This window comes from Neophocaena asiaeorientalis, unplaced genomic scaffold (genome assembly GCF_003031525.2).
Source record: "Neophocaena asiaeorientalis asiaeorientalis breed wild unplaced genomic scaffold, Neophocaena_asiaeorientalis_V1.1 scaffold582, whole genome shotgun sequence".
NCBI classification, from domain to species: Eukaryota; Metazoa; Chordata; class Mammalia; order Artiodactyla; family Phocoenidae; genus Neophocaena; species Neophocaena asiaeorientalis.
In genome coordinates this window covers 509,990-523,668 of record NW_020172996.1, presented here as the reverse complement: position 1 = coordinate 523,668, position 13,679 = coordinate 509,990, and the positions used below count along the sequence as shown (strand labels likewise).

General features: G+C 44.9%; 1 protein-coding gene across 2 annotated transcripts in view; it reads right to left on the bottom strand.

Moving 5' to 3' along the window:
• Positions 1-13,679, bottom strand: part of LOC112397957 (zinc finger protein 211-like) — a 30,397-nt gene that overhangs the window by 13,875 nt on the left and 2,843 nt on the right. The window contains exon 2 of one of the 2 annotated variants that reach the window (XM_024742304.1): positions 9,292-10,887. In XM_024742304.1, the coding sequence (XP_024598072.1) occupies positions 9,292-10,887 (1,596 nt within the window). Of the gene's footprint in view, positions 1-895; positions 1,112-9,291; positions 10,888-13,679 lie in introns of those variants that run through there. The other variant, XM_024742303.1, reaches the window with a different exon arrangement.

Sequence of the window (13,679 nt, the reverse complement as noted above, 5' to 3'; positions counted from 1 at the left end):
CCCCAAAAAAAAAAAAAAAAAAAAAAAAAAAAAAATCACTGCCACATACTGGTACCGGTTCCAGGAGTAACCTTCCACACCTCATTTCATCAGTGGTGGGAAACTAGAACCCCCTCCACAAAAACTGGCCTGCACTCAGAAAACCAAGCATGGGGTTCTCCAGGGTCCCCAAACCAAAGTGCTGGGAGAATGGCAGGTGAAGAACCCTAAGACACCTCAAATACACAGAATGTGTGCGTGGGGTTGAGAACAAGTGAGGGACTGGGACAACCGCCACTTGCCCAAAGTGCTTCTCCAGCCCATGGAATCTGTGGGGAAAGGCAGGCGATGGAGGAAAGTGACGTAAGCAGTGCTTCAGGGGCTCACACTTTCCCTGGACCTGTGCCCAATATCAGAGCCAGGTAAACTCTGGCTGACTTACTAACCTCTCCTCTGTGCCTCCATCCTCAGTGCTCCCACTTACCAGTTGTGACCCTGAAAAAAGCCACAACTTCCCTCTGCCTCAATGTCCTCATCATTCCCCTACATTCTGCTTTCCGTTGAACACTTTGGATTATTTTCAAAAGCCTAGCTCAGATTGTGCCCTTCCTTTATTCAAAACTCTCCACCGCTCCCAAGGCCCTAAGAAGTGAAACACAACCACTCATCTACCACTCCAGGTGCAGCCTGGCCTCAAACTGCGTTCCTCGCAGAAACAAGATGGACTCCGGGTTCCCGAATATTCCTGCTTCAGTTGTATCTCCAAGCCTCACTCAGACCACATTACAACGGTGGTCAGAAATAGGGACACCACCCCTGCAGGCCTCACTGTCCTGGACCAGACGCCTCTCACTCAGGAGTTTCGTATTTGGGTGGGGAAACGGGCAGGGGAGAACCCGGAGCCCGCAGCATTTACCTGAGCCGGGTCCGTCAGCGCAGCCGCCGCCATCGGAGCTCCTGGGAGGAGAGGAGTGGCGACAGTCGAGGGGTCCTGTCGGACTTTGTACCGATGCACCCCGCAGGCGGCGGTGTCCCCAACACTCAGGCCGTCCCTTTGCAGTGTGTACAAAGCCTCCTCCTGCGTCTTCTTGGCCCGTCACCTCGCTCCCATCACCGCACACTGCGACCTTCCGACTAGCTCCACGATCAAAATGGGCGCCACGAGGACGCCGGAAGTTCTTCTCCCGGAGGTTCGCCCTCCCGGAAATGCCCCCTTCCTGGATTTTCATTGGATGAACGTCGCTGCCTTAGCGCAAAATCTTCTGGGTAATGTAGTGCCAAGGACTCAGGGAATGTCACCCGGCACCTGAATCGCCCGGAAAAAACCAAGCTGCACCACGGAAGCACTGGAAAATGACTTCTAGGGCGGGAAAGGGACTCCTATCTTTTTAAGGGAGCGCGGAAGGTTTATTGTTCTTTTTCTAATTCTCATAGTTAGTAGTTTAGGGGCTCCAGTCTTCTTAAGGGGGAAGGGAACCTTTGTCGTTCTTCTTTTTCTAATTCTCATAGATAGTAGGTTAGGCTATTTATTTGGGTTGTCTCTTGTTCCTTGAGGCCTGCATTGCTATAGACTTCCCTCCTAGAATTGCTTTTGCTTCATCCCATAAATTTTGGAGTGTTGTGCTTCAGTTTACATTTGTCTTAAGATATTTGCTGCTTTCCCATTTGATCTCTTCACTGACCCATTGGTTTAGTAGCATGTTATTTAGACTCCACATATTTGTTCTTTTCCCGTTTTTCTTATTGTAGTTGATTTTTGGAGAGATCCCTGCTCGCCTTGTGGTTAGAATTCAGCGCTTTCATTGCCGTGGCAGGGTTCCATCCCTGTTCAGGGAACTGAGATCCCACAAGTCATGTTACAGGCCCCCCTCCAAAAAATAATAATAATTACTGTAGTTGTGTTTTTGATGTCATATTTTACATCTTTGTGCTTATCCTGTTGTGTCTACATTTTTAAAAAATTTACTTACCAGCTTATTTAAACGATTTTCATTCTTTACTATATATTTGCCTTCCCTAGTGGAATTTTCCCTTTCCTGAAGATTATTATTTATTTTCCATTTAGAGAAGACTCTTCAACATTTCTATTATGGTAGGATTAGTATTGATTAATTCTTTTGGGTTTTGCTGATCTGGGAAGTTCTTTATCTCTCCTTCTTTTCTAAATGATAATCTTGCTGGGTAGAGTATCCTAGGTTGCAGCTTTCTCCCTTTCAGCACTTTGAATATATCCTGCCATTCCCTTCTGGCCTGCAAAGCATCTGCAGAGAAAACAGCTGATAGCATTATTGGGATTCCCTAGTTTATGACTCTTTCTTTTTCTCTTGATGCATTGAGAACTCTATCTTCAACTTTTGCCATTTTCTTATGATATGTCTTGGTGTGGGTCTGTTTGGGTTCATCTTGTTTGGGATCCTGTGTATCAATACTTCCTGTACCTTAATACCAGTTTCCTTCTTCAGGTAAAGGAAATTTTCACCCATAATGTCTTGAAAAATATTTTTGTTCCCATGCTCCCTCTCTTTTCCTTCTGGAACCCCTGTAATTCGAATATTGGGACACAACGTTATCCTAGAGATCTTGTATATTCCTTTCATTTAAAAAACATAGTTTTTCTGCCTGCTTTCCTGATTCTGTGATTTCCATTATTCTATCTTCCAGACCACTTATGCATTCTCTGTCTCTCTTCCTCTGCTGTTCATTCCTGCTAGCGTGCTTTTTATTTGAGCCATTGAACTTTTTTTTTGGCCGCTCCACGCAGTTTGTTGGATCTCAGTTCCCCAACCAGGGATTGATCCCGGGCCACAAGAGTAAAAGCCCAGAATACTAACCACTAGGCCACCAGAGAACTCCCTTGAAGTATTTATTTTTCATTGGGTCTCCTTTTGTTTTCTAGTTCTCTCTTAAAATATCCAGTGTTTAGCTCAATTATTTTTCCTAGTTCGGTTAATATTTTTATTACCAATGTTTTGAATTATTTACATTGTAACAGTTATTTCTGTTTCATTGTTTATTCTTTAAGGGGTTTTCTCTTTCTCCCAATTGAGAGTATTTCATTGGCAATTTTCATTTTATTTAACTTTCTCTACCTCTATAAACTTAGGTGATACAGTTTCCCTTTGGGGTCTTGAAGGGGTGGCCTTCTGAGGGACTATGACTATGCAGAGTGGATATACCCAATGCTTTTGGTGGGAGGGCTGGATTTGATGTGGGTGCCAGTCACGTCTTTCCTCAGAGCGTGATGGCAGCTATCACCACAGTAAGGGCTGAGACTGGAGATTGAGGGACTACAGCCAGCTCCGGGTGTGAGACCTGATCCCAAGTTGCAGGACCAGAAGCCATGAGGGTCGGGCTGGGGCTGGCTCTGTTCCCATTAATTGTGTGTTCTTCCTTCTCCCCACACTGGGACTTTAGCCACAGGAAGGGAGTGTTGAAGCAAGTGGGATTTTCGTGCATACAGCGGTCTGGTATGCTGTCTGTGTAGGCCTCTGTGGCTATGCTCAGATGCAACCTAGGGTCTTTTCCTCAGTTGTGGCTGCCCCAGATCCAGTGCTGCACTGTGGCATGCAGTGGGCTGGGGCATTTTCTTGGCTTGGACAGGGTTCACTGGGCTGGGGGCCATGGTGAGGTGATCACGGTGAACTCAACAGCTGCTAGAGGCCTATCGCTGCCCTGCATTGGAAACAAGACCTGTTGCTCTCTCACAGCTGATCAGTATCTCCACTCTCCCTCACTCCCTCTGTGTTGCAGCACCACTCCATAGGGAGGAGGCAGTCCCCTGTGGTTTCTATGCATGTATGGTGGGGTGGGTGAGCTGTGGCCAGCCAGCTGCCATCAGAAGACTGGGCTGCTTCTGATATACCTGGGGAGTAAGTGCCAAGAATGGCTACCAAAGCCCCACTCTGACTCTGCACTGGGACCAGGTTGTCTCTGCTTCCAAATATCGACTCTTTTCCCAGGTCTTGGCGGCCACACATGCAGTCCCGTGCTCTGGCATGGAGTTAGTGAGGCCAGAGCATTTGCTCCACTCTGACTTGGGTGTGCTAAGATCCTGGTCACCAGAAACCTGCAAAAACCTGCTAATGCAGACCTCTCTCTGCCTGGCTGCAGGGACAGGCATTTGCTTGCTCACTCCTCCCAAGCAAAGTCCAGGCTCCTCCAGCCTGTCTGTCCCAGTGGTCCTCCACCCCGTCAAGGCTTGTCTCCACAATATAGACACGAGGACTGGAACACCTAGTCTGTACTTCAAGCCACTCACTCCCCAGGGAGCTCACTGCCCAAGTGATCGCCCTTCCTTTCTGAGTCCCACAACTCCTGACCACATTGCTTTTCTTCCCTTCCTGCCCAATTACATGTATATGTTTCTTACAGCCTTGGTTGAACAGGAGTCCTTCTGCCAGTTTTCAGTGAGGATTGTTCCAAAGTAAATGTATTTTTGATGTGTTCGTGGGGGAACGTGAGCTCCATGCCCTCCTACACTGCCACCTTGATTTCCTCTCAGCTGGTCCATAATGAACAAAAACAACCAGATGAGAAATGAACCTATATTGTTTGGAGGACAAGCCTGCTTAGCCCAGTTTTATCAAACCTGAAAAGCCAGTTTAGTAAGAATAACTCCCCCATTGATATCTGATCAAACACCCATTTCCTACCCTTGATATCTGATCTGAATAGCAAGATTCTTATTAAGTCGGTTTAGCAAGAACACCCGTTACCTTGTTTTCTGTTGGTAATTTTCCATCCACTGACTCCTTCACTCTACTTCTTGGCTATAAGTCCTCAGCTGTCTTTACTTAATGTTGAACTCAATCTTTCAGTCTTTGGGGACTCCTTTAAAGAACACCTTGCCCATCCTGATACCCTGTGACCCTCCACCCAAGAGCCTTACTCATACCCTACACCCCATGCTGAGGGACAAGAGTATATTTTACTGGGAACCAACATTGATGGCTTTCCTGTGAATGACCCCATTTATCTACCCAATCTACCTAGTGATACCCAGTAATTATTATTACTGCAGTTTGTGAAAGGAGGAGTCTGCAACTTAGAGATGTGGAGGGACTTTCACAAAGGTACACAGCTCTCAGGCCCTTGATGAGAGTGATTCCTCTAAGTTGCACCTGTCCAATGGCATCTCTTGGGGCCCCTCCAGGAGGCACTCCATCTGCTGTGTCCCAATCATGAACTATACACACCTGACGTCTGCATCTCCACCAGGGCCTCCAGCTCCACTATCCCCAGTGCACACCACCTCTCTGCAAGCAGCCTATTAGGAAGATTTTCACAGGGACAGCAGCACCACCCAGCAACACACACAGGTCTTCAGTTTCACCTCAGATGTGACAGAGGCCTCCACCACCACATGCAGTGATTTGTTTCCAAGGTCATGTCCATCTTCATGAACCTGCTTCATGATGTGCGTGTGTCCAAATTCTCCCAGTCACTATTCCAAGCACTGTAAAGGACACTGAAGGACTAGAAACGTTCACTGTAGCCCTCTCCAAGTCCCCAAGGCTCTTACTCCTAACTCTAGGACACACTGCTTAACTGCTCCTCCTACCCAACAGAAAAATGTCACCAAATAATGATTGCTAATCATCAAGAACGTGCCCACATCTCCTCGGGACTCATGCTTGACAAACCTAAGTCTAAATGCTATGTGCCGAATGCAGCCTGACACCTCCCATAAAGCCTGTAAAACCCCACCCCAAGTCCTTCTGCTTGCTTAACAAAGCTGCTCACAGGTGTGAATCTCCAGGTTGTAACAAGGTGGTTACCCAGTCCCTGGTCTGAAAACCATCAGTGCATCATCATACTTGCAATGATGTGGGAGAAGTTGTTCTTTCCAAACCAGTCTGCACTCACCTCATCACACATTATCCAGGAAGACTGGGAGATTATGTGCGGCCCACACACCAGAATGTTGGGCATCTCTATCACATCCCTGCCCCAAAATCTCGCTGGAGTATTTGTGACTTTTGTAGCCACACCTGCTGTGCTACGTCAGCATCTCCCACTTTATTTCCCAAACAGGTTCTCACTTCTGTCATAAATCCTTTGTGCTGTGGTAGTTTGTAGGTACAGGATGCATGGACGTGTGTTAGCAATCAAAATCTGTCACACAGTGTCCCCATTTGTGCTGATATGCACTGATATTTAGAATACTTTCATGTGTAATAAAGTTACTGGAGTTATGTAAAGGCTCTTATTTTAGAAACACATTTTAAGAAATTATGTATTCAGGGGCTTCCCTGGTGGTGCAGTGGTTGAGAATCTGCCTGCCAATGCAGGGGACATGAGTTTGATCCCTGGTCTGGGAAGATCCCACATGCCAAGTGCTGCAACTACTGAAGCCCATGCGACTAGCGCCTGTGCTCCACAACAAGAGAAGCCACTGCAATGAGAAGCCCATGCACTGCAGAGAAAAGTAGCTCCCACTCGCTGCAACTAGAGAAAGCCTGTGTGCAGCAACGAAGACCCAACACAGCCAAAAGTAAATAAAATAAATTAAAAAAAAAGAAATGTATGTATTCAAAGACATACCTGGGATTATAAATTGTAAAAACCACTAAGTAAATCACGATACACAAACACAAAAAATCTACAAAATACAGTAAATGATGTAATATACAGGAAGGTTCCTACACATTCCATTTATATATACATTTGAAAAAAGTTATTTCAAAAGTAGAATATGCTCTTGCATCAGTATTTTTAATTTTGAGGATGAATTAAAAGTGACAGGGGGAAACTGGTTTCAGGGCTTTACACAAGTATCACAGTGTTAAAATGTACATTTAAGATACATGTAATTTATTTTCAGTGAACTATACATATATTAAACCATTTTTAAAACAAATATGCAAAACCTGTCACTTTATAATCATTCTACTATGGTTTACTAGCGACATTCTTAAAATTATTTGTGGCTACTGTACCTGTAAGGTAGAAAAAGAATACAATGGTAGGCTCCTGGCAATGCTTCCCAACTCCATATTCAGTGACATTATGTTGGCAATTTGACATTGGATATGCTGGAAGTATTTACACCAGGGAAATTGGCAAAGACTACAAACCAGGATTTCATTTACTGTGTTACTGAATATCTGGACTTAAGACTGAGGTAGGATATGGGAGTTCCCTGGTGGCCTAGTGGTTAGGATTCTGGGCTTTCAGTGGGCCTGGGTTTGATGTCTGGTCAGGGAACTGAGGTCCCACAAGCTGTGTGGTGTGGGGAAAAAAAAGGGGGGGGGGACTGAGAATAAAAAGAGGAAAAAACCTGAGGTAGCATATGTTAATAGTGCAGATTTATCTTTTATTTTTTTGTGGTACGCAGACCTCTCACTGTCATGGCCTCTCCCGTCGTGGAGCACAGGCTCCAGACGCGCAGGCTCAGCGACCATGGCTCACGGGCCCAGCCGCTCCACGGCATGTGGGATCTTCCCGGACTGGGGCATGAACCCGTGTCCCCTGCATCGGCAGGTGGACTCTCAACCACTGCACCACCAGGGAAGCCCCAGATTTATCTTTAACATATATAATGTATGTGGCCATTACATTATGCATAAGACCAAAATTAAGAAAAAATTGAGAACATATTCTTTCACTACGCCAAATTACAGTTCCATGCAGAAAAGAAGTCACTCACATTGGGTAAATGTGTGAAATCTCACAGATACCTTTGTTGTTTCCCTGATCTCTTACTTGTCAAGGAAAGAGAAAACAGACAAGAACTCACAAAATAAAAGCAGGTAGAAGAAATAGAAATTTATCAAAACAAGACATGCAGGTAAAAAATAGATTAAAAAAAAAAAAACAATAACTCAAACTGAAAAATCCTGAGGGAATCCCCTGGCAGTCCACTAGTTATGGCTCTGCATTTCCACTGCAGGAGGCAGAGGTTCAATCCCTGGTTGGATAACTAAAATCCCACATGCCACAAAGTGCACCCAAAAAAAAAAAGAACCATGAGAAAAAAGCAATTAAAATCATACTGATTTTATACTGTGATTTTACAGTCTTCATCGGAGGTATCACCCTGCATTCTGTCTTAGCTTTTAAGCTAGGTTGGTCAAATGTAGGTTGCAAAAGGGGGGCAGGAAAGTTCTTGCTGATTAAAAATCATTATTTGGTGACTTACATTTTGGGGAGGGCGGTGGGGGAGGAGCAGTAAGGGGATGGTAAAAGGGATTAGGAGAAATAGCCTTGGGGACCAGGCCATGTGAGGGCCACAGTGGACATTCCTAGTCCTTCAGTGTCCTTCACACTGCCCAGAACAGTGAGCATGTCAACTGCATAATGGGGAAATGAGGACATCCTGAAGTGGGTTTATGAAAAAGAAGGAAAGGACCTTGAAAACGAATCAATGCATATGGCAGTGGAGCCAGTGTCACATTTGGGGTGACTCCAATGATCCTCTGCAGTGCCTGGCTTGGTGCTGCTGTCACTGTAAGAACGTCCCAAGAGGGAGGGTGTTTGCAGGAAGATGTACACTGGAAAAAATGAAGCTGGAGGTCCAGGTGGAAAACACATCAGGTGTTGGTAGTTCATCTTTGGGACAAAGAAAATGAGAGTCCCTGCTCAAAGCAGGAGGCCACCGGAAGGGTGCAGTGTAGAGGAAGCACTCTCATCAAAGACCTGGCAGTAGTGAGGTCTTGTGGAATTCCCTCAACGTCTCTGGGCTGCACATGTCTTCCTTTACAAATGTGAATAAAAACACTATAAGCAAAAAAAAAAAAAAAAAAAAAAAAAAAAAAAAAAAACAACAACAACACTATAAGCACTGGTTTGGTTGGGTAGATGAATGGGAGTCATTTCCAAGAAAGCCATCAATGTTGTTTCGCAGAGAAAGACAGCCCTATTCATCAGCATGGGGCTATGGTATCAGCAGGGCTCCTGGGGTGGGGGGCAAAAGTGTCCGGATGGACAACGTGTCTTTGTGTCCTCAACGGGGGAAGGGGGAGAAAAGGACTGAAGTGACCAGATTCCCTATGTCCTGAACCAGGCAACCTGACATTGAATACAGATCGCTGTTCACAACAGATGATACATTCTCTCTGTGCCTCAGTTTGTCCCAAGAAAGGGTACATTTGCTGCACAGTAACTGCAGGGGTTCTTCCCACCCTGTTACAATCTCAAACTCCTTGAACATTAGTCCCATCTATATTCGCTATATTCATAAGGCCCTTTTACCAGTGTGAACTGATGTTTAATGAAGTGGCACCTTTCAATAAGATTTATCACATTCCTTTCACTCACAAGGCTTTTCTCTAGTGTGGATTTTCCTATGGATATGGAGGAGCTGTCTTCGGCTAAAGGATTTCCCACATTCAGTGCACTCATAAGGCCTTTCTCCAGTGTGAACTCTCTGATGACGACGAAGACTTGACGTATCAGTAAAACATTTCCCACATTCATTGCACTTATAAGGCCTTTCTCCTGTGTGAATTCTCTGATGAACATAAAGATCAGATATAATACTAAAACATTTCCCACATGCAATGCACTCATAAGGCCTTTCTCCACTGTGAACTCTCTGATGACGATTAAGGCTCGAGCTACCAGTAAAACACTTCCCACATTCATTGCACTCATAAGGCCTTTCTCCACTGTGAACTCTCTGATGATAATAGAGAGCAGAACTAGTAGTAAAAGATTTCCCACATTCACTGCACTCATAAGGCCTTTCTCCACTGTGAACTCTCTGATGATAATAGAGACCAGAACTACTAGTAAAAGATTTTCCACATTCACTGCACTCATAAGGCTTTTCTCCACTGTGAACTCTCTGATGATAATAGAAACCAGAGCTAGTAGTAAAAGATTTCCCACATTGACTACACTCATAAGGCTTTTCTCCACTGTGAATTCGCTGATGGTAATGAAGGCTCGTCTTAGCAGTAAAAAATTTTCCACATTTATTGCATTCATAAGGCTTTTCTCCAGTATGAACTTTCTTATGGGCACTGAGGTGTCCATTTCGGCTAAAGAATTTCCCACATTCACTGCACTCAAAAGGCTTTTCTCCACTGTGAACTCTCTGATGATTACAAAGGATTGACCTATTACTAAAAGATTTCCCACATTCATTGCACTCATAAGGCCTTTCTCCAGTGTGAACTCGCAGATGATAATAGAGGCCAGACCTAGTAGTAAAAGATTTTCCACATTCACTGCACTCATAAGGCCTTTCCCCACTGTGAACTCTCTGATGTGTAAGGAAGCTAGCTTTGTGGGTAAAAAATTTTCCACATTGGCTGCATTCATAAGGCCTTTCTCCAGTGTGAACTTTCTGGTGCTGACTATGGTTACTTCTTTGGGTGCAGGCTTTCCCACAGTTGCTGCATTCACAAAACCTTTCACAAGTGAGGACTGTCTCAGACTGAACAAGTATTTCTGTGTGGCTGGAGAATTTGTTGCCTTCTCCACAGCTGTGATGACATTTTCCACTGTCAAAAACAGCTTCACACTCCTTACTGTTGTTCAGTTTCTTCCTGGTATTAGTGACCTCTTTCTGAAGTCCAATTTTGGCCACATAGTTGTTCCCAATCTCCATGTAGGTAGAGAGATTCCCTGTTGCATGGATTGTGCAGCTTTTGAAAAATGCGGGTCTCCCCATATCACAGCTGAAGGGTTTCTCTCTAATGTGCTGCTTGTGGTGCTCTTGAAGGTTTGCAGTGAAATAGAACTGTTTCCCACATGCCCCACATGTGTATGCTTTCTGCCCCCTATTTGTTCCTTGCTCTTCAGCCAAGTGCAAAATGTCTTTCAAGACTGGGAGGCACATCTTACAGGGCTGGGTCTTCTCAGGAGATGAACCTGCGCTGGAAGTCCTGATCTGTGACACTCCTTCTGCAGATACGCTCTGTTCAGAAGGTGTCTCTTCATCCTCGACCCAGTGCCAAGAACCTGAAAACAAAGAAATGATGGTGAAGTTCTTGTTCATGTTATTGGGTGTGAGCGACACCATCACAACTATATATCTGACACATGAAGGAAGCAGTCCACAGGATTGTGTTCAGGAAATGGAGTTGGGGTCAAATTGGGAAAGAAGGTGCTCTCACCAAGTACAAGACACAGGGACTGGATGTGGCCCAAGGCAAAAGGCAAGTTCGACAATTCACTCCTCTGTCAATGGCTTTTACCAGGACCACATCTACTGGTGACCTATCATACTATGCAGAAGTGTATTTCCAGGCCCCAGAAAATCTGACTGCAACTGGTAGCTGGTATTCAAGAAATATTAAAGGATATATACATGGTTGAGGACATAAACAATACCAGTAAGTACTAAGGGGAAAACAATGTGAAGACCACATGAGATAAATGGGTTAGAGAGGTGGTAGGGAAATTATCCCAGGCTGGAGTCAGAATAAAAATGGGAAGTAGGTGGCTTCCCTGGTGGCGCAGTGGTTGAGAGTCCACCTGCCGATGCAGGGGACACAGATTTGTGCCCTGGTCTGGGAAGATCCCACGTGCCGCAGAGCGGCTAGGCCCGTGAGCCATGGCTGCTGAGCCTGTGCGTCCGGAGCCTGTGCTCTGCAACTGGAGAGGCCACAACAGTGAGAGAGCTGTGTACCCCCCCCCCCCCCAAAAAAAAAAAAAGAATCCACCTTCTAATGCAGGGGACGCGGGTTTGATCCCTGGTCTGGGAATTAGATCCTACATGCATGCCGCAACTAAGAGTTTGCACACCACAACGAAGGAGCCTCTGAGCCGCAACTAAGGACCCCACCAGCCAGAATTAAGGAGCATACGTGCCGCAACTAAGGAGTACACATGCCACAACTAATGGAGCAAGTGAGCCACCACTATGGAGCCTGCGACCCTCGACTAAGACCCAGCATAACCAAAATTTAAAATTTTTTTAAAAAGATGCTTAAAGGTCTTCCCTGGTGGCGCAGTGGTTGAGAGTCCACCTGCCGATGCAGGGGACGCAGGTTCGTGCCCCGGTCCAGGAGGATCCTGCATGCAGCAGAGCTGCTGGGCCCGTGGGCCGTGTCCACTAAGCCTGCACATCCGGAGCCTATGCTCCGCAGTGGGAGAGGCCACGGCAGTCAGAGGCCCACATACCACAAAAAATTTTTGAAAAGATGCTTAAAAAAAAGATGCATATAAATTAAAAGTATGTCAATATAGAAAAAGAGGTCCACACAAATCAAAAGAAAAAAAAGAAAAGTGGTAGTAACTATACTGAGATCACAGCAGATTTTGCATAAGCAAAGTCATCAGGGATAATGAGAATGACACAATGGTAAAGGGGTCAATACTCCAGAATACACAACAATCCTTAACATGTCTGCGTCTAACAACACAATGTGAAAATATGAGGCAAAACAGACCTACAAGTAAAAAATAGATGAATCTGCTATAACACTTGGAGACTTCATTCAACAAACCTCTCTAAGAAATGAACAGATCCAGAAAAGAAAAAAATCTATAAGGATGCTGGTAAACTGAGGATCACCATCATCAGTCAACTGGATGTAACAGTAACCTACAGATTACTAGGCTACTCCATTCAAAAACAGCAGAATATTCTTCTCAAGCTGACATAGAACATTCACAAGATGGACTACACCTTGGGCCAGAAAACACACCTTAACAAATTTAAAAGAATAGAAAACATACAAGATCAGTTCTCAGAACAAAGTGGAATTACACCGGCAACCAGTAACAAAAGGATAGCTATAAAATTGCACAACACTGATAAATTCAATAATACACTTCCAAATAAAACATGGGTCAAAGCATAAATATTAAGATAAATTTTTAAGTATTTTGAAAGAAAGAAACACAGCAGTTGTGAAAACATGCAGATGGGGACTTCCTTGGTGGCAGTTAAGAATCTGCCTGCCAATGCAGGGGACACGGGTTCAAGCCCTGGTCTGGGAACATCCCACATGCTGCAGAGCAACTAAGCCCATGTGCCGCAACTACTAAGCTTGTGCTCTAGAGCCCACACACTGCAACTACTAAAGTCCGCACCCCTAGAGCCCACGCTCTGCAACAAGAGAAGCCACCACAATAAGAAGCCTGTGCACCACAACGAAGAGTAGCCCCCACTCACTGCAACTAGACAAAGCCCACACAGCAACGAAGATCCAACGCACCGAAAAATAAACTTAAAAAAAAAATGCCAATGCAGTGAAAGCAGTGTTTATATGGCAATCGGTAGCACTGAAGGCATATATTAGATAAGATGAAAAACCTATAATCAGTCATCTGTGCCTCTATCTTAGGAAACTAGGGGAAATGAAATACAAAAGAAGAAAAGAAGAAATAATTTTAAAAATCAGTAGAGAAAATTCAACAAAGTCAAAAAAAAGCTGGTTCTTTAAAATGCCCAATAAAATCAAAAACATGCTAGTCAGCCTAGTCACAAAAACAAGAGAGGACACAAATTACTAATATCAAAGTGAAAAAGGAGGGCTTCCCTGGTGGCACACTGGTTAAGAATCCACCTGCCAATGCAGTGGACAGGGTTTGGAGCCCTGGTTTGGGAAGATCCCACATGCTGCAGAGCAACTAAGCCCGTGAGCCACAATGACTGAGCCTGAAAGACACAACTACTGAGCCCACGCACCTAGAGCCCATGCTCTACAATAAGAGAAGCAATTGCAATGAGAAGCCCGCATGCCACAGTGAAGAGTAGCCCCTCAATCACCGCAACTAGAGAAAGCCTGTGCGCAGCAACGAAG